The sequence below is a fragment of the Mus caroli genome, unplaced genomic scaffold, assembly GCF_978045245.1.
Source record: "Mus caroli unplaced genomic scaffold, Mus_caroli_1 scaffold_8, whole genome shotgun sequence".
NCBI lineage: Eukaryota > Metazoa > Chordata > Mammalia > Rodentia > Muridae > Mus > Mus caroli.
In genome coordinates this window covers 101,624,984-101,645,425 of record NW_028227263.1, presented here as the reverse complement: position 1 = coordinate 101,645,425, position 20,442 = coordinate 101,624,984, and the positions used below count along the sequence as shown (strand labels likewise).

At 51.9% G+C, this 20,442-nt stretch overlaps 2 protein-coding genes across 4 annotated transcripts; both read left to right on the top strand.

Annotated features, from left to right (window-relative positions):
* Positions 1 to 31: 31 nt before the first annotated feature.
* On the top strand, positions 32 to 6,532 carry Izumo1 (izumo sperm-oocyte fusion 1). Of its 2 annotated transcripts, none has more exons than XM_085841740.1 (10): positions 32 to 1,042; positions 1,878 to 2,196; positions 2,450 to 2,524; positions 3,290 to 3,376; positions 3,816 to 3,836; positions 4,083 to 4,163; positions 4,275 to 4,375; positions 4,708 to 4,861; positions 5,191 to 5,455; positions 6,222 to 6,532. In XM_085841740.1, the coding sequence occupies exons 2-10, from the start codon at positions 1,953 to 1,955 to the stop codon at positions 6,400 to 6,402; spliced, it is 1,209 nt and encodes a 402-aa protein (XP_085697866.1). In that variant the 5' UTR covers positions 32 to 1,042; positions 1,878 to 1,952; the 3' UTR covers positions 6,403 to 6,532. The 2 variants fall into 2 exon arrangements, with proteins under 2 accessions (XP_085697866.1, XP_021023658.1); XM_021167999.2 differs by lacking the exon at positions 32 to 1,042 and adding an exon at positions 1,124 to 1,423.
* Positions 6,533 to 6,709: 177 nt separating this feature from the next.
* On the top strand, positions 6,710 to 18,660 carry Rasip1 (Ras interacting protein 1). 2 transcript variants are annotated; one of them, XM_021167776.2, is made up of 12 exons: positions 6,710 to 6,787; positions 6,963 to 7,103; positions 7,585 to 8,249; positions 9,315 to 9,670; positions 11,379 to 12,032; positions 14,003 to 14,040; positions 14,207 to 14,358; positions 14,456 to 14,571; positions 15,580 to 15,823; positions 16,063 to 16,235; positions 17,367 to 17,514; positions 18,258 to 18,660. In XM_021167776.2, exons 2-12 carry the CDS (start codon positions 6,967 to 6,969, stop codon positions 18,455 to 18,457), a joined length of 2,883 nt encoding a protein of 960 aa, XP_021023435.1. In that variant the 5' UTR covers positions 6,710 to 6,787; positions 6,963 to 6,966; the 3' UTR covers positions 18,458 to 18,660. The 2 variants fall into 2 exon arrangements, with proteins under 2 accessions (XP_021023435.1, XP_085697865.1); XM_085841739.1 differs by lacking the exons at positions 6,710 to 6,787; positions 6,963 to 7,103 and having other exon boundaries at positions 7,149 to 8,249.
* Positions 18,661 to 20,442: the final 1,782 nt, after the last annotated feature.

The following is a 20,442-nucleotide window of genomic DNA, read 5'->3' as shown; positions in this document are numbered from 1 at the left end:
GGCTTGAAACAAGGATGGGACGTTTGGCTGAGATTGGGTTTGTGTGATGCTTTTTCTTTTCTTTCTTTTTTTTTTTAAAAGATTTATTTATTATATGTAAGTACACTGTAGCTGTCTTCAGACACTCCAGAAGAGGGCGCCAGATCTCGTTGCGGATGGTTGTGAGCCATCATGTGGTTGCTGGGATTTGAACTCTGGACCTTCGGAAGAGCAGTCGGGTGCTCTTACCCACTGAGCCATCTCACCAGCCCCCTATGTGATGCTTTTTCAAGAATGGAGGAAGGTTCCTCAGATAGCATTTAATCTAACTGTATTCCCTTCCAAGAGCAACTTCTATTCTTCTCAGGGAGTTATGGGCACTTTTTCCCAAGTTGGCCTGTACAGGCTGGAGAGGGAGCTGTGAATTAAAGAGCCACATCGCCAATACTTGTATCTGATGTTTTTGGAGCTGTGTACTGCATGTGTTGAGTGTGCAACACAATAAAGGTGTGTGTGTGTGTGTGTGTGTGTGTCGACCGAGGACATTCATGTCTCGTGGATACAGCACCTACTCAGATCTGGTAACACTTGCTGCAGGAGGGCTTGTGGTCCAATTTCCTTTCTCTGAAATTTTCAGTATTGGCTACCAGACTTGTCGTATGTTTTGTCTTATTTTGAGATAATCCAGGCTGGCCTAGAATTCACTCTGTAGACCAAACTGGCCTGGAATTCGTGGCGATCTTCTTGTTTCAGTCGCCCAAGAGCTAGGACTACACATGTGGGTCACCATGCTTGGATCCAGGACTCTCCTTAACATGGTTTGAGGCAAGAAAGGAAGAATATCACTATCAACTATGTTTTCCATGTTGTGGGACAGATCATAAAGAAAGAGATGCTCCAGTGCTTTCTGGGAGTTGTAGTCCCAGTTTAGAAGACAAGCCACTTCCTGCATCTCCTTATCTGGACACCAAGGATTCCAGTCAGCCAGAGGGCATCCTGCGGAAAACCTGGGGTCTACAAAGACCTGAAAGGAGGCTAGAGCAGGTTACTGGCTTCCAATCAGGTCGGTGCTGGGAAAGTTCTACTATGGACAGCCACCCTATGACGTCACGATGGGATGGGCGGGGCCTACTTTGTTGCAGCCCAATTAAACTTGAGAGTTTGATTTCTGGGCGGGGCCTAAGAGTCAGGAAATATTTCTAAGGGAATTGGGGTCCCACACGTGGGATGTGGTCCGAGTGTTTTGTGAAGAGGGGATGACCGGTGACTCTTGGAGTCAGTAGAAAAACCCTAAATTACTCTCCCCAGTCTGACAAGGAAAACCTTACTCTTTAGTCGTGAGAAAGTATTTTAAAAAGTCCTCAGAACCTGGACTGAGCTGGGCGAAGCACTAGCGCTCGAGGGCGCGGAGTTGGAAAGCGGCTTTTAAAGGGTGTTGTTTAAGGTACTGGGGGGGCCTGAGAAGAGTCTGTCCTGAAAGGGGTCTCAGCCTTGAGGAAGAGTAGACAGGTACCCCAGAGACTGGAGGATGGCTTTGGAGGCCTGCTGAAGTTTTTCCAGGTTTAAGTATCAGCTTTAAGGATTTGGGGTTTAAAAATTTGTATTCTGAAGACCTTTTAAGTTTGGTAATATCCAAGTTGGTTACTTATTAGATAAATTGTTTATTTATTTAATTAATTTTATTAATATTTAGTTAATTAATTTTGAGACAATCTCAAGTAGGCCATGGTGGTCTTGACTTAGCCTCCAAAGTGCTGCTACAAATTTGAGGTTCGGGAGTCCAAGTTCACAACTTTGGGTCTTTGATTAGTGATATCTCCTTTTATTCGGGAATATCCCAAAGTATACCTCATATTGAGCTCTGGAATCCTCTAAGACTGATTTTGGCTTCTGTTTAGCGCCCTCCCCCCTGCCCTCGGTTTGGGGTGACAGGATCCTCTGGCAGTGCTGGCAAGCTGTGCGTTCTGGCCTTCATGGGACCGCATTTTACGCTCTTGCTGGCAGCTCTTGCCAACTACCTGTGTCCAGGGAGGCCCTGCATCAAATGTGACCAGCTTGTGACAGCTGAGCTAAAGACTTTGGAAAATACTTACCTGCGTGACCACCTGCCAAGCCTGCCAAGCGACGCTCTCAAAAATGTAATGAGGATGGTGAACTATGAAGTAAACAGCTTCGGCGAAGTCAATTCGGCTGAGGATTCCTATTTGGGGGCCGTGGGTAAAGAGGGCAGGTCAAGATGCAGACCTCGGGAGCTTGGGAGAGGAAGGGCTGGGGCTAGAAGTCCCAGTCTAGGGGTGACAGGGACTGTAGGTAGAATGAAAAAGTGGCTGGGTGTAGTAGTCCATGCCTTTATTCCTGGTATTTGGGAGGCAGAGGCGGGTCTCTTTGTCCGATGGCTTCACGGGTATTGGAGTAACTATGAGCTAGAAAAGCTGGAGTCTAGGGTTCTATGTCTGCCCTCTGCACACAGACGAGAACACACTGGAACAAGCAGTCTGGAGTTTCCTGAAGGATCTGAAGCGTATAACAGACAGCGACTTAAAAGGTAAATGTACCCAAAGATATGGGCAGATCCTCAGAAGTCATGGCTGGTGACACTTCAAACAAGTGAAGATTCATGTCTCTGCTTGGGTGCCATTGTGGCCCTGCCACTTCTTAGCCAAGTGACCCTGAGCCTGGGGCCTGGCAACTTCCTCAGCCCCCGACCGTGGAAGTCCCGACCATCTTCCTTTCTCACTGGCTGTGAGGCCCGAGGGAAGTAAGACATGCATTTTATAGCCCGATGACAGCAAGTTCGATGCTTGATCGGATTGCTCTCTTGGAAAGGGCTGGACTATGACATGCTAGCCCAGACAGGTGGGGCACACCTGCACTCCCAGCTACTCAGGAGGCTGAGGCAGGAGAATTGCTTAAACCTAAAGTTTCAGAACAGCTCAGGCAATTTAATGACATCCTTTCTAAGCAAATAAGAAAAAGAGGTGGATCTGGCTGTGGTGGTGCACGCCTTTAATCCCAGCACTGGGGAGGCAGAGGCTGCCAGATCTCTGAGTTTGAGACCAGCCTGGTCTACACGGAAAGTTCTAGGCCAGCCAGAACTCATGGTGAGAGGAGAGAGGAAAAAATTAGGGGTTGGGATGTTGGGTATGGTGGTACACGCTTGAAGATGGAGGCAGAAGGATCAGGCGTTCAAGGTCATCTTCAGCTACATAGTGAGTCTGAAGCCACTTATAGTACCTGTAGTGTAGGGAATCTAGACTGCACCTCGCCTCTGAGTGTCGGGGGCATCTCTTCTGGCTCTGTTTCCTCCTAGGAGAGCTCTTTATAAAGGAACTATTGTGGATGCTTCAACATCAAAAGGACATCTATAACAATCTTGCTAGACAGTTCCAAAAGGAAGGTGAGGGAAGGTGGAGGCGCAGGACACACCCACTGCCACCACTGGCTTCCTTAACTCCGCCTTCACTCAGCCCTCAGGAGCACCGCCCCCAGGTCCTTCCCTCCCTGCCCAACAGCTCCTAAATCGCAGACCTTTTCGTTCCACATCCACTCCTCCCTCTGGGGCTTGGTAGCAAAGCCTGTCATTCCAGCACTTGGAAGACTGAGGCAGGAGAATTGCAAGTTTGAGTCCACCTTGGGTTTAATGCCTACAGGCTGAGCCTACCCCTGTGAGTGAGTATAGGACTTGATGGGTGGAGGCAGGAAGTGGGGAGCTCCAGGTCCTCTTTGTCCACAGCAAGTTTGAGACTAGCCTGGGCTATGCGAGACTCCTTTCTAAAAGCAAAAATAAATCTGATTTTCTTTCTCTTTCCCTCCGTCCTTTCTCACTTTGGAGGCAGTTCTTTGTCCCAACAAATGCGGTAAGTCCAATACGCATAACCTGTTCTTATTTCTCCATGGGCCTCCCTTCTGACCAGTCCTTGGACCTCCAGCACTTTCTCCAACTTGGGTTTCTTAGATAGTGAGCAGTGTTGTAGTTGCTCCCCTTCAGCAGGGTACTAACAATCTAGATACTGCAGACAGCTGCCCAGCCCTTGACCTGGACAAATTCTCTGTTCAGCCCTCTCTCTGAGAGGGAGAATACAACTTCAACCTTTGCCCTTTAGGAGTGATGTCGCAGACTTTGATCTGGTGTCATAAGTGCGAAAAGCAATTGCATCTTTGTCGGAAATCCCTAGATTGTGGAGGTGAGGATGCCACCCAGCATAAGAGCCCAGTGTGAGAGGGGGACAGGGCCTATAAGAGGCAGCTGCAGCAAGGCTCCTGCAGAAGTAGCTGCAGCTCCCTCTTTTGCACAGAGCGCCACATAGAGGTACATCGCTCGGAAGACCTGGTCCTGGACTGTCTGCTCAGTTGGCATCATGCTTCTAAGGGACTTACAGATTACAGTTTTTACAGGGTGGGAACATCCAACTCCCTTGATCCTAAGTCTGTTAGACCCGTATGAGCCCCTGTGTCACCTGCCCTGAACCAGGCCTTCACGGCCTGTTAGAGGTATCCTCTAATGATCCTTAGAGAAATCCCATACCCTGACCAGGGACTCGCTGTTGCCAGCCACAATCCTGTGGATGGCAGCCAGTCTAGGATGCCTCCTGTCAGGATTAGGGAGGTCAGAAGTCCTGATTCCTTCTTCCCCTGCACCCCAGGCCCCATGTCCTTCTCACCCTGTACTCCCCACCTCCCAGTTCCCAAATTCCCCAGGCCTCTGTGACTCCTTGAGCTTGGGTCTAGGTTTGGGAGAACAATTCTGAGACCTTGATTGCCAAGGGGAAAGAACCTTATCTGACCAAGTCGATGGTGGGTCCAGAGGATGCTGGCAACTACCGCTGTGTGCTGGATACCATCAACCAAGGTCATGCCACCGTCATCCGCTATGATGTCACAGGTCAGTCTGGGGTGTTGGAAAAGTGGCATTCGGGATGGGAGAAGCTCTGGAGGTGTGGCCTCGTCCACGGGACCAGATTTACTTTGGGCATGGCCTTGTTATTGGGTTTGTGGCTTTGGCTATAAACAGGGTCTGTGATGAGAGGTGTGGCTTCCCTTAGAAGGCGTGTTTTCTGGTCTTAGAGGTATGGTTTCCTGCCTAACTGGGTTGTCTTAGGCTTCAGTTGGACTTACTGGGGTGTGCCCACCCACTAGAGAAGGCTAGGGTTTTGGGGTAGGCTTGCAGTTATTGGCTGCTGCCAGGACTGCCCTATGGTTCTCCTTTGTCAGTATTGCCCCCAAGGCCTTCAGAGGAAAACCAACCACCGAACATCATAACCCAAGAGGAACAAGAGACTCCTGACCAGGTGACTCCACAGATACCACCAGGGCAGGAGCCAGAGTCGGACCTGCACCACCCGGAGCTGCACCACCCGGAGCTCTACCCGGAGCTCACACCTACAGTCGCTCAAAATCCAGAGAAAAAAATGAAAACCCGCCTCTTAATACTGTTGACCCTTGGCTTTGTGGTTCTTGTGGCCAGCATCATTATCTCGTGAGCTGCTCACCAGGAAACTTGAAGGGAGGGTGGGCCTTAGATAAAGTGGACTTGGGTGAAGGGAAGAGATGCAGGTGCAGTGGAGGAAAAGCAGGAACGAGACGAGCTTTGAAAGGAGCATGTCTTGATAGAGGAGTTGGGGGTCTGGGTAAGAGGGGGGCTTGAAGACAGAGGCAGGCTTGATGGAGCTGGTGGAGAGGAGGGCTTGGTGAAGGGGAGTGGCTTGATGGAGGACTGAAGTCTTGGCTATGGAGAGATTTTTTTTTTTTTTTTAGATTTATTTATTTATTATATGTAAGTACACTGTAGCTGTCTTCAGACACTCCAGAAGAGGGTGCCAGATCTCATTACGGATGGTTGTGAGCCACCATGTGGTTGCTGGGATTTGAACTCTGGACCTTCAGAAGAGCAGTCGGGTGCTCTTACCCACTGAGCCATCTCACCAGCCCGAGAGATTTTATAGAAGGGTGCAGACAAGGGCTTGGATGGATGAATGGATGGATGGGGCTTCAATGAAAGGGAACGGCCTTGTGGAGGGAAGTGATTTGGAGTGGGTCGGGCCTGGGTGGAGGGAGGGCTTCCTACAATCCAGTGCTGGCAAAGGACAGGAAGCTCCTGGGCACCTTCCTTTGGGGCTCACTTAGGAGGACAAGGCTTATATAAACTGTTAAGTGAGGCTGGGGGGTGGGGGCGGTTCAGGAAAGTGTGTACTTCACTCGACCTGTGACCTAATGTGGTTCTGTGCACCTGTGCCCTGCCCCAGGGTACTTCACTTTAGGAAAGTCAGCGCTAAATTGAAGAATGCAAGTGATGAAGTCAAAACCCCCGTGACAAGATCCAAGTCAGAGCTGAGTTTGTCCCAACAGATGGGACTGAAGAAGGCCTCTCAGGCAGATTTCAACTCCGACTACTCTGGAGATAAGAGCGAGGCGACCGAAAACTAATAAAGAGTTGTATTTGACTTACTTTTGGGGACTGGTTCTGACTTCTGGCTCCAAGAGAGGAGATCTGGATGTGCCCTCCCCCGCCCCCATCTGAGGGGGTTGTAGCTGGAACATGGGACCTCCCTTTCTAGGTGGCCCATGAGTGAGTGGTGGGCCCAGAATCAAGGCACAGGCCAGGGCCAGCCCTGCCTCATCTCCTCCCCCAGGCCTGGTCTCCTCACAGGACGCCCCCTCCCCGCTCTTCCTGCCGGGTTTCCTCTTGCCTTTTCCTGTCCCCCACCCAGTGCTGGGAGCTTGGGCAGAGGAAAACACTTTACAGAGGGATTGGGACTTAACGGAGGCCAACGGCACCAGGGCCTCCGGGTGCTACGGGACCCGAAGCAGGGTAAGAGCCACAACAATGACTCCACCCATCCTGGGACCTAGGAGCTCATTTCTTTACCCCTCTTACTCCCTGGGATTCAGGAACCAGAACTGATTCTCTCTTCCGTAGCTCCCCACTCCACCCCACCCCACCCGACTGTGGCCTTAGGACTTGGGGCCTTCCCCTCTTCCCTTAGGGCCATGCTATCTGGTGAACGAAAGGAGGGCGGAAGCCCCCGCTTCGGGAAGCTCCATCTTCCAGTGGGCCTGTGGATCAATTCCCCAAGGAAACAGCTCGCCAAACTGGGGCGGCGCTGGCCCAGCGCTGCCTCTGTCAAGTAAGTGGTCAACCTCTATGGTATGCCTGCCATTTGTCCCTGTTTAATCACTGAGTCATGCCAGGGACCCTACAAAAGTGGGCAGTGGTTCCTGCCCTAAATAGACAAGCGAGCTGAGGGGTGACAGTGGAACACAGTGACGTCGAGGCACAGGGAGAGAAGAAGTGGGCACTGGGATGGAACACAGTACACATCCCCTCTCTCTGTTCACCAAGGGTCATATCTTTATTAATTTTATTACTTATCTCTCTTATCTCCATTCTTCCCACCGCACACCACCATCTTGGTTTTCTGCCCCCACCCCTGTGTCCCTTTTCTTTGGTTCTTTGTCTCTGACTCTTGAGTTTCTGTCCCTCCCCCTTTCTCGGTTTCTCTGTGTCTTTGGCCCCTCTTTCGGGGCACTTTATCTCTGGGTGTCTCTCTGTGTCTCTGTCTCTGAGTCTCTCTTCTGGGTTCTCTCTGCCCACTTCTTTCTCCTCAGGTCCTCGTCCTCCGACACGGGGAGCCGCAGCAGCGAGCCCCTGCCGCCGCCGCCGCCGCCGCACGTGGAGCTGCGGCGCGTAGGTGCGGTGAAGGCGGCGGGGGGAGCGTCGGGCAGCCGAGCCAAGCGCATCTCGCAGCTGTTTCGGGGCTCGGGGGCCGGCGGCGCCGGGGGTCCTGGCACGCCTGGGGGCGCGCAGCGCTGGGCCAGCGAGAAGAAGCTGCCTGAACTGGCGGCGGGTGTAGCTCCGGAGCCCCCGTTGCCCACGCGTGCCGCGGTGCCCCCGGGAGTGCTCAAGATCTTCGCTGCTGGGCTGGCGTCGGGCGCCAACTACAAGAGCGTGCTGGCTACGGAGCGATCCACCGCGCGCGAGCTGGTGGCGGAGGCGCTGGAGCGCTACGGGCTGACGGGCGGCCGCGGAGCGGGCGACAGCGGCTGCGTGGACGCCTACGCGCTTTGCGACGCTCTGGGCCGGCCCGCGGTCGGCGTGGGCGGAGGCGAGTGGCGTGCGGAGCACCTGCGGGTGTTGGCCGACGCGGAGCGCCCTCTGCTGGTGCAGGACCTGTGGCGCGCCCGTCCGGGCTGGGCGCGGCGCTTTGAGCTGCGCGGCCGCGAGGAGGCTCGACGGCTGGAGCAGGAGGCCTTCGGGGCTGCGGATGCAGACGGTCAGCCTGGGAAGGGCACAGAGACGTGGGGCGGGACTTAGGGGGCAGTAAGATGACTAGGCCCTGGGCGGGAGGTGATGGGGACGTGGCTTACAGGGAGAGGAGGCGGGGCCTGCATGATAAAAGGCAGGGATCTGGGTGAGAGGTATTGAGGGACGGCTCTGGGAGGTTCTGGTGGCGGGGCACACAGAGTGGGAAGACTCTGGACTGGATGTGCTGGAGTGGGGTGTAACTGGAGGGGAGCAGAGCCAGCAGGACAAAACTGGTGGTGCCATTCTGGGGCGGAACTTACAGGCCGGATAAGGGCAGTAGCATGGTTAAGGGGAGTAACCTACATGATATATCTTTTATTACTTCACCTTTGGGGTATAGCTTATTTTATTTTAACCAAGACAGGGTTGAAGTTCTAGGTGAAGGTTCAGTGGAATAACGTATATAAATGGCATAGCACATACTTAATAGAGAATAGGGAGGGCTAGAGAGTTGGTTCAGCGGTTAAGAGTGCTGGCTTGCTCTTTCACAGGACCCTGGTTCAGTTCCTAGCACCCACATGACAACTCACAACTGTCCTTAACTCCGCTACTAGGGGATCTGACATCTTCCCGTAGATATAGATGTAGGCTAAACACCAATAACCACTCAAAAGAATGACAATTATTGTCATCTCTTCTCTCTCAAGGGAAAAAAAAAAAAAAAAAAAAAAAAAACACCTTTTCTGAGCACACATTTCGAGCCACACATTTTTGATCTCTGGTGTCCACGGACAGATGAAGTGGAATCTTTTTTTCCCTCTTGGTGGAAAAACATGTTTATTCGTTAAGCTTCTTTCAGTAGGGAACTTTCTGTGTGTCTATAGACTTCTAGAAAACATTGTTAGGAAGGAATCATTGTTTGCATCTCCCCAGCGGCAGTTCTCACTGCTAATGCCTGGGCCAGTCGCTGACACATAGTGATTGCTCCTAAAGGCATGTTAAAAGAATGAATTTCTCAGCTGACAACGCTAAGTTGGAGTCAGGCAAAACCAATGTCTAGAGTTAATAGTCTGTGTTCCTCGTCTCCCCACAGGCACAAACGCCCCATCTTGGCGGACTCAGAAGAATAGGTCTCGGGCAGCATCTGGCGGGGCAGCTCTGGCCAGTCCTGGTCCAGGATCAGGATCGGGGACCCCCACTGGGTCCGGGGGCAAGGAGCGATCTGAAAATTTGTCCCTGCGTCGAAGCGTGTCTGAGCTGAGTCTACAGGGGCGGAGGCGAAGGCAGCAGGAACGCAGGCAGCAGGCCCTTAGCATGGCCCCAGGGGCAGCTGATGCGCAGATGGTACCAACGGACCCTGGAGACTTCGATCAGTTGACTCAGTGCCTCATTCAGGCACCCAGCAACCGTCCCTACTTCCTTCTGCTCCAGGGCTACCAGGATGCTCAGGTTAGCACTATCTCCCCTACTCATAGAGCCACATCAGAAGAAACTACAACACCCAGAATGCCCTGGGATGAGGGGCCCTCTCCAGTATAATGGCAGTTCCCACAGGGTTCCCAAGTAGGAAGCAGCACGGTGGGAGCTGAGGTGGAGTGCAGATGCAAAGATCCCATTTGGGGGTGGTGGTACAGTGAATGTTTCCTTCCATTCAGAGTTGGAAGAAAACATGGTCTTGGTCAGAGGCCAGTCCATTGTCAGAAGGACATCCCTAGCTAACATCCGTTTCTTGAAGGAAAGTCTGTGTCCTAGGTCAGGGAAATTGTTGTTTGGTACCTAGATCCTTGTTCTGGAAATGGTGGCTTTCTTGATGGGAGAAATAGACTAATCCATCTATAAAGGTTCACGTGGAAACCACCTGACCGCTTGTTTATGGAGGCTGGGAGGCACTGAAACCTGAATGCATTTTTTTGTTTGTAGTTTTGAGGATTGAACCCAGGCCCTCACATGAGCTAAGCAGGTGCTCTATCCGGGAGCAAAGCTCCCAACCCTCATTGCTGGGTTCTAGACAGGCATGGACTTCGGAATCGTTCTTGCAGCTGTTTTATGTAGAGACGGGAGATCGGGGCAGATCCTCCTGCATCAGCCTCCCGAGTAGCTGGCACGGCATAGCTGCACCATTGGCCATGTTTCTGTGTATTACATATTCGAGTGTCACTAAAACACAAGCAGTAGGTTTATGTTAGAAAGGGCACCAGATGGTGTATCCATTTTTAAAGATGGAGGCGAGCCCACTTTTAGACCATGGTCTTCTGCAGTTTATCTTTCCATTCAGTGGCTCAAATACGGCATGTAGAAAGGGGCCCTCTTTGAAGCATCTATAAACATTTCTAAAAGAGCTGCTGTCTCTGTGGAGGTCACTGGATAGCTACTTTGGGATGGGGATATTGAGAGCTTCCATTAATTGACAGGGGGAATCTTTGAACTCCATCCTGAGTCAAGGATGAGTCGACTGTAGACAGTCTGTTGGAGAGGGGGGCTCTCCTTGGAAGTGCACACTCATTGGATGGTGATAATGGGATCCCGTTGGTCCATGGGATGTGTCCATAAAGACATCCATTCATTGCTTGCTTTGGGATGATTCCAAGACAAACTGTCACCGGATAGGAAAATACACTGGAGAATTGACAAGTGGGGCTCTGGGGTGATGGTGCAGAGCATTTTAGGAAGGCGGTAGGATGTCTGTGGAAGCCTCTGTCCTTGGAACTGCATGGTACAGAAGAGTCCACTAAAGGAACTGAAGCGTTCATTCAAAAGGGTTGAGAAAGCGATTGACAGGAGAACACTGAGGAGAAACTGTTTGGAAATCTCTCTCTCTCTCTCTCTTGCCAGTAGAGGCCATGCAAATGGGCGGGAGTTATATCCCCAGAGCCCACATGGTGGAAGGAGAAAACCGATTCACAAGTTACCTTTTGACCTCTACATGAATGCTATGGTGCTGCCCTTCCCCGTAAACCTCCCACCCACCCACCCACCAATAGGAGGGAACCACAAATTGTTTTGGCAAAGGATGCTCAAAGAGCCCGTTGAGAACCCAGGAGATATCCTGGAGGTTATCACCATTTGGAGGCGATGTGGGGTGAAAGAGTCTAGTGTGGGTGATGGATGCTGTTTGGACGCATCCATCCCCGCAGCAGCAACTTCTGCTTCACTCTAGGACTTCGTGGTGTATGTCATGACACGAGAGCAGCATGTGTTCGGCCGGGGTGGGCCCTCGTCGTCCCGCGGGGGATCCCCAGCCCCATATGTGGACACCTTCCTCAACGCCCCAGACATCCTGCCTCGACATTGCACGGTGCGCGCGGGCCCAGAGCCCCCGGCCTTGGTGCGCCCATCCCGGGGCGCCCCCGTCACACACAATGGCTGTCTTTTGCTGCGGGAGGCAGAGCTGCACCCCGGAGACCTGTTAGGCCTAGGAGAGCATTTCCTGTTCATGTACAAGGACCCCCGCTCCGGGGGTTCTGGGCCCGCTCGGCCATCTTGGCTGCCTGCGCGCCCCGGGGCCGCGCCACCCGGACCGGGCTGGGCCTTTTCTTGTCGTTTGTGTGGCCGTGGCCTGCAGGAGCGCGGCGAGGCGCTGGCTGCCTACCTGGATGGCCGCGAGCCGGTGCTGCGGTTCAGACCACGAGAGGAAGAGGCGCTGTTGGGCGAGATCGTGAGAGCTGCAGCCTCGGGCGCAGGGGACCTGCCCCCGCTCGGGCCAGCCACTCTGCTGGCACTGTGTGTGCAGCATTCTGCGAGGGAGCTGGAGCTGGGCCACCTGCCTCGCTTGCTGGGCCGCCTGGCCCGGCTCATCAAAGAAGCCGTTTGGGTGAGCATCCCCTTGTCCTACAAGTCTTCCGGTTGCCCCCTCTCTTTTCCATCACCCACCTGCGTCACAGGTCCTTTCTGCCATATTCCTGCCCTCTCCTATAAGTTTTCCACAGTTTCTCTTCTACATCAACCAGCTAGCTCCCTGTTCAAGCCTCAGGCAAGAAGAAACTGGTTTTTTTGTTTGTTTGTTTGTTTTTTGTTTTCCCATTATGCTTTGAGATGGGCTGAGCTAATACACATATAGGGTTCAGGGACAGTGGATCCATCCACTGTGCCTCAAGAAGTAACTATTTTTAGATGTCTAGATTTGTTTAGTAGTACGTAGGATGGAACCCAGATCTCTTCGTTTGCCAGGCAGGTGCTCTACTGCTGAGACACCTTCCCAGTCTCTCACTGAAGGATTCTAGTGCTGAGCCGAGCCTGTCCCTCAGGGATTCTAGAGAGGTACTGCACTGCTAAGCCACATCCCAGCCCTCTTTTTAGTTTTTATTTTGAGAAAAGGTTTCACTCAGTTGCCCAGGCTGACCTTGAACTTGAGATCTTCCCGCCTCTGCATTTGGAGCTGTGGAATCGTGGAGGAAAACCACTCTGGAATGTGGGAGGAGGTGCCACGCCACTGGCCGGAAGCTAGAGAAGCTAGGAGGGGCCATTGTGGGGCTTGAGTTGGCCAGCTCTTTGGACATGGAACTTGGAACAGTAAAATGAACACCCCCCCCCCCCTCCAGGAGGATCCGTCGACACTGTATAAGTGACTGGAAGGAATAACCCAGAGTGAGAGGGGACAGTCTCATTGAGTGAGGTCCTAGAGGGGTCAGAGACTTTCTTGGTAGTAAGAAGAAACTCCACTTGAGCAGAAGGGAAGGAAGTGAATATATTACTTGGGACTGTAGGGTTGGAATGGGAGGACTATGCCTGGTGGCACAGAGCTGTCATCCCACCCACAAACGAGGGTGAGACAGGAGGATTACAAGCTCAAGAGACAGAGAAAGGTTAAGACCGGTACCTGGGCAACTTAATTAGACACTGTCTCAAAAGAAGAAGCTAAAAGGCACCAGGTGGTGGTGGCCCATCGCCTTTAATCCCAGCACTCAGGAGGCAGAGGCAAGTGGAGCTCTGGGAGTTCAAGACCAGCCTGGTCTACAGAGTGGGTTCCAGGACAGCCAGGGCTACACAGAGAAGCTATGGTTTTAAATTTTTTTTATTTTTTATTTTAATTTTTTGAAAGAAGTTATGTTTTGAAACAAGCAAACAAACAACCAACAGCAGAAATCAACCAAACAGAAAAACATAAAACCACAAAGGTCAATGGCCGGAAGCTGGATGTGTGTGGCAGAATTTTGTGACTGGAGGAGACAAGGCTAGGAGGCGGGCACTAAATTGGGAGCCAATGCTAATAGAAGTCTTAAGAACAAAAAGGTGTGTGTGTGTTTCTGTGGTGTGTGTGTGTCTGTGTCTGTGTGTGTGTGTGGTGTGTGGTGTGTATGTGTCTGTGTGTGCATGTGTGTGTGGTGTGTATGTGTCTGTGTGTGTGTGTGTGTGTAACTGGGAAGATGACTAAGGGATAAAGTGCTTGTCTTGTAAGCCCGAGAACCCAGGTAAAAGCTGGGAAGACATGGCAACCACCTGTCATCCCAGCACCCAGGGAGCCTCGACAGCCTTCCCTGGAGCCAACTGGCTTGCTAGCTAGCTGGAATTAACAGGTTCAAATACAGGGACAGCCTCTACCTCAGTAAAGCAGAGAGTCAACAAGGAAGATGCCAGCATCAACACCAGGCCTCCATATACCTGTGCACCCACACATATGCAAACACGGAGCCAGCTCTGCAACATGCATGCGCACACAGAGACACATGTATGAGCGTACACCCGCTTGTGCTCAAGAAAGGTCCATTTAGGCAAACTAATTTGTGTAGCTTTGATCCCCTACACCCAGCCTCTCACATTGATTTTTATCTTACTGTTCTACAGGAAAAAATTAAAGAAATTGGAGACCGCCAGCCAGAGAAGTAAGAGAAAGCTGGGGTGTACAGATCTGGAGAGTCACAGGGTTGGGTGGGAAGCTCAGCTCTCCCATGGTGCTTTAGTGCACGTTCTGTGACTTCCTGGGTGGGGGAAAACTCAGACCTTGAAGTCTGGTCTTTGTATTGAGAGTCCCCCCTCTTCTTCCCTTAGCCACCCAGAGGGAGTTCCCGAGGTGCCTCTGACCCCTGAGGCTGTGTCTGTGGAGCTGCGACCACTCATACTATGGATGGCCAACACCACAGAGCTGTTGAGCTTTGTACAGGAGAAAGTGCTAGAGATGGAGAAGGAGGCTGACCAGGAGGGTGAGCTGAGGTCCCGGGCCCACTCTGTCCCGCTGTCATACCCTGAGCCTAGAAACCTAGGCTCTAGCAGCCAGCGTGTTTCCCCTCTCATCCCCAGGCCTGTCCTCGGACCCACAGCTCTGCAATGACTTGGAACTGTGTGATGAGGCCTTGGCCCTCCTGGATGAGGTCATCATGTGTACTTTCCAGCAGTCGGTCTACTACCTCACCAAGGTACTGCTTCCCTCCCGAAATACTCTCGCTTTCCACCTAACTGACATTGTGCTGCTCTGACGTCACTTCCTTCTCCTTGGAGTCACTTCTCATTTCACCATAGCACCTTGCTCTTATCACACTATTTCCTGTTTGGGCTGACATCACTTCCTTTCTGGCTCATTTTTCTGTCTTGGCTCTCCTATGTCTTGTCCAACTGAATTGATCTCTGTATCAGTCACCTTTTTTTTTTTTTTTTTTTTTTTTAAAGCTTACACTGGTGAAGTTGACTGCTGAGTTTTGTGTGTTTGCTCATACCACTTCCTGCATCTGACTTCACTTCCCTTTTCTGATCCTTGGTCCTTTTCTTTTTTTCACTGGAATATTCTTGTGGGGCTTGGTTTCCCCTCTACCACCGTTGACCTTCCTATTTGCAGGTTGGGTTTTGATTATGGTTACTGGATTCTCTTATCTGTAAAATAAGAGGGACTCTCCCAAAACATACCATGTGTATGACCCGGGAGTGGCCCTGCTTGTGAAACCCTTTCCTCTGAGGGTTTACTTCTTATGTGGTCTTTGACGTTTTTTCTGTCATCACCTTTGTTTCCTGTCCTTGGATTGCTCGAACTTCCCTTGGCTGACTGCCACCCAACTCCTACTTCTGGACTCTCCATTCTTTTAATTTCCTTTGGAAATTCTGCTCAAACGTTTCCTTGACCGAAGAAGGTCCTTTTTTTGTTTAGGGGCTTGCCCTACATGAGCTGCCTCTCTGTGAGAACTACAGATTATATAATGCACAAGAGATGCTCTCAAGATACCTAAGATACTTTCCCAAAAACATTTCTCAGGACAGATTCTTCCAGGGAGCCTAATACCTGCTAGAAATTCACCGCCGAAATAGGGGTTTGATCAGGGAGCCACCTGGGAATGGTGTAAAATGGACTACATTTCCCAGAAGCCCTTGATGGAATTCCTCATCGTCTTTATTGACTGTCACTCTCTGGTTGTTGCCTCTGTTTCCTTCCCCAGACTCTTTATTCAACACTGCCAGCTCTCCTGGACAGTAACCCTTTCACAGCTGGAGCAGAGCTGCCAGGGCCTGGTGCGGAGCTGGAGGCCATGCCGCCTGGGCTCAGGCCTACTCTGGGTGTGTTCCAGGCAGCTCTAGAACTGACCAGTCAGTGCGAGCTGCATCCCGACCTCGTGTCCCAGACTTTTGGCTATTTGTTCTTCTTCTCCAACGCATCCCTTCTCAACTCACTGATGGAACGAGGTGAGGGTTGGGAGGGTTGGGAGTAGCCAGGAGCTATCCAGACCTAATCCAGGCAGACATAAGCCAGGCTTCAGGCTTCAGCCTGAAGGGGACTTCCCCTAGGCTTCATGGAGCAGCTTACGGACTGACTACCCCACCCTGACTCCAGCTCAGCTCCACCATCTCCTGGCTTCAAAGCCACCCAATGGCTTTGCCTGGGAAGTAGCTTCATTCAACGCCTCCCATTTCTTCCTACACAGGTCAAGGCCGACCTTTCTATCAATGGTCTCGAGCCGTCCAAATCAGAACCAACTTGGACCTTGTGTTGGATTGGCTTCAGGGAGCCGGGCTGGGTGACATTGCCGCTGAGTTCTTCCGGAAACTCTCCATTGCTGTGAACCTGCTCTGTGTGCCCCGCACCTCCCTGCTCAAGGTGACTCTTTTTTTTTTTTTAAGATTTATTTATTTATTTATTATATGTAAGTACACTGTAGCTGTCTTCAGACGTTCCAGAAGAGGGCATCAGATCTCTTTACGGATGGTTTTGAGCCACCATGTGGTTGCTGGGATTTGAACTCAGGACCTTTGGAAGAGCAGTCAGTGTTCTTACCTGCTGCGCCATCTCACCAGCCCTCAAGGTGAATCTCTATCCCAGCTCTGTGTATTCAGCCTCTCTGTGACCCCGAGTCATCTCCAGCCTGTGAGATGACTTAGACACCCTGACGGGCCACTGGCAGCCGCAGAAGTCGGTGTCAAGGGTGACTGAACATGGATGCTGACTGCTTCTGACTCCGAACTTGCTAGAAATAGTTTTCTATGCTCCATTTCTTAGATGCGTTGAGTCAGAATTCTGGTTTGAGACAGAGGAAAATGCTGGTTATCATTCGTTGGTTGCATGATGGGAACTGTGATGATAATGTCAACAAACACCCCCATTCAAAGTAGATTAGCCATAGTTTTCTTCAGATGAGAAAACTGAATCAGGTAGCTCACATTTTTTTTTTTTTTTTTAAATCTTGCTGTGTAGCTCTGGTTGACCTGGAATTCACTAGTCTGGCCTTGAGCTCACAAATGAGTCACCTACTCCTGTCTTCTGAGTGGTCACAAGCACACTAGACCTCTACTTTTGTCTGCACGTGTGTATATATGTCCACCATGTCCATGACGTGGCAGAAGTGGAGGGCAGCTCTTCTGAAACGGGACTTACAGGCCACGTAGGTGCTGGGAAGCAGACCAGTTCTCAGCCAGGTCCTCTGCAAGAGCAGCAATTGTTCTTAACTGCTAAGCCTTCACCCCAGGCCCTTCACTTCACTGATTTCTATCTTATTACAGTATTGGGGATTGAACCCAGAGAGTTGCACATGCCAGGCAAACACTGCCGCCGACCTGCATCTCCAGACCCCTTTTTACTTTTTAATCTTGAGATAAGAGTTCCACCATGTTTCCCAACCTGGCCTTGTACTTTGAATCCTCTTGCCTCAACCTCCTAAGAAACTGGGATGGCTGGTCTGCCCTATGGGGCCCAGCTGTGACCACAGACGTCTAACTTGGGGACTTCCCCTAGGCTTCATGGAGCAGCTTACGGACTGACTACCCCACCCTGACTCCAGCTCAGCTCCACCATCTCCTCAGCCACTACCAGTTGGGTCCTGGCCGTGGACCCCCACCAGCCTGGGACCCACCACCTGCAGAGCGGGATGCTGTGGACACAGGTGTGCAGAACCGGGCTAACGAACATTGAGATGGCTTCTTTACTTGAGACCTAAGAGTCCCTGTTCCCAGCCCTTCCCACTTTCTCACCCAGGATTCTGGGTGAGAATCTGGACCGTTTCAGTTCCCAGGGTTCAGACGCCCTCTCTGAAGGGCTTAAAGACTGGCTGCAATTGTAACAGTAGCAGGGCTTGCTTACTTTGCGGTCCCCTTCAGTAAGTTAAGAAGAGTTCAAACATTTCATTGGTTTTTACTTAGACTTAATCTCCTAGCCTCGTCTCTCCACATCTCTAGCCCCAACCCAACTAACAGAGGGATAGGTTTCTCAGTCCTCAGAAATCTCCCAAGATTCCCCAGCCCATCCTCAAGGTTCCAGGGGACCTGGGACCCTATTTTCCTGGTAATGGGCCTTTTTCCCCTAGTCTTCTTGGCTTTTCAAGATAAGATTTCTCTCTATAGCCCTGGCTGACTTGTAACTCTGTAGATCAGGCTGGCCTCGAACTCAAAGAGATCCACCTGCCTCTGCCTCCAGAGTGCGGGGATTATGTGTCACCTCCTTGGCATCACCCCCCCAGCCCCCCCCCCCACCGTTATAGCTAAAATTCCCGTCATTCTTTGGAACACAGGGAACCCCGTTACATCCTGGAATTTGTAGGGTTTTTTTTTTTTTTCCTTACTTAAAGAGATAGATGGACCACCTCACACTCATGCTGAGTTTTTAATTCGGTTTTCCTCGTACTCACAGGGGATATCTTTGAAAGTTTTTCCTCGCACCCTCCTCTCATCCTGCCCCTGGGCAGCTCACGCCTGCGCCTCACCGGCCCTGTGACAGATGACGCATTGCACAGAGAACTGCGCCGGCTCCGTCGCCTCCTCTGGGATCTTGAACAGCAGGAGCTGCCAGCCAATCATCGCCATGGACCCCCGGTGGCTTCGACACCTTGAAAACCAATGAGAGAGGAACGCGCGCAGCTTGAAACTGCATCGGTTCTTAAAAGGGAGCCCGCCTGGACGTAGAGCATTTTGGGAGTTGTAGTTTTCCCCGCGTAGACCGCTGAGAGTTTGAGTTGTTGGGTTGGTAGACGATGGGACAATGGGAAGATGGGCTTGGGATGTGAATGCCAAGAAGTAATAAAAGTATCTGTGGTATTGACCTCACTTGTCAAGACTTGGGGGCCTTAGCAAAGATTGTTTTTTAAGGTGCCAGGGACTGTGCTTGGAACGTTGGGCGGCTGCCGAGTTTGGGGAGATATTTCTAGCCATGGCCTCAGCTTGCCCTCTAGCACGAAATGTGACCCTGGAGTACTGAGCACTGCCACACAACTCGGAACACAGCCCGGACCATGTTCTTCTGAGTATCAGACCCCGTGTACTACCAGTGAGAACAGGTCACCACCATCTCCCTCTTACCCACAAAGTCCAAACTTTAGCTTTCTACCCCCAGTCCTTCCGATGCTGTCTGCCTACTGTGCACACCGCTGACTTCCAACACCCAGCACCTCTCGGGAACTAGTCCTATTCCATTAGATCTAAGAATGCAAGCCTCAGCTCTCCTCCCCCATGCCAGAGGCCTAAGACTCAATCCGCCACCCTCAGACCTAGAGTCCTGACTTCTGCCCCCTTCCTTTTTAGAACTAGGAGTCTGGGCCTCATGTTTGAACTTTCCCCTCCTCTGAACTTGACTCCTACTGCTGTGTCAGGAAAAAAGAACCAACAGGTGGCACCTGCCTGCCGGCAGGGTCTGAACACGACCACCTGCCGCTGTTGCTCACCCGGGTCCCTCTCTCTGCACCTGTTCCTGTCTGTCGCCAGTGACCGCTCCACCCAACCCACAGCTCGGGACTCGGGGGGAGGAGATAGTAAGGGAACCCTCGAAGTGAGCCTGGCCGCAGTCCTCGCGGCGTGTGTGTCCCGCCCCTTTTCTGGGTCCTAGCAGGGCTTCTGATCCGAGGCTCGCTCTCTTGGCTCCCACTCGCCCTAGAAAGGGGAGTCGAGGGCGGCCCAAGGCTTGTGGGGTGGAGCCTAAGGTCTCCAGCTTAATCCGGGAGACTCCACCCGTTTCAAGGCACAGCTGAGTAGCTGAGCGGAGCTTACCTGGTGAGAAGCCCCTGGGGTAGATACGGGGATCTTTTTTTCATTTGACCCTTCATTCTCCGTTCTGGTTCCCCCTTCTGGTCCCAATATCTTTCCCACAGAGCCCCGTGCATGACACTCAACCCATTCTGTTTCAGGGACCCCTATGTTTCCCAGACACCTGTCATATTCTTTGATTCCAGTCTGTCCTCGATTCTAGTCCCTAACAGCATGCAGTTCTCGTCCTTAATCCCCTCCTCCTTCAGGGTTCAGACTCCAGACTGCTTCCTGCACTTTCAAAGGCCCAGAACTCGATTCCAATGCTCTCCCTCTTAGATGCAGGAGCCCATGACGCAGGTCCTTCCTGCACCGCCAAGGTCCAGGGATTCAGACCCAGCCCTCTTGCTTCCGACTCAGAACTCCAGGCCCAAAGCCTTCTTCGGACACAGCAGTCCATGCCCAAGTACTTCTCCCTCCAGCCAGAACTCCAGGCTGCAACCTTTCTTCAGTCCTAGGGCTCCAGGCCCCAGCCTGTTTCTCTCACAGCTGGAGGTTCAGGACCAGCCCTCCTTTCTCAGACCCAAGGGCCCAGAGACCAGGCGTCCCCCAAAAGAGCTGATCTGGCCCAGTACTTTTGTCTCTAACCTTTCATGCTGTCTCCAAAATTTCCCCAATGGCAGCCTCCCGTCATCCACTTTGACCCCACCGCGCTCTGGTGGCTCTGGCTTCCTCTGTCCAGGTCTCCACCTCAGCCTTGGCAATGACCCTGGCAGCCTCCTCCCAGCGCTCCCAAATCATCCGTTCCAAGTTCCGCTCTGGTGAGAGGTTGCTTGTCTCTATGCATGTGGGGAAGGGTC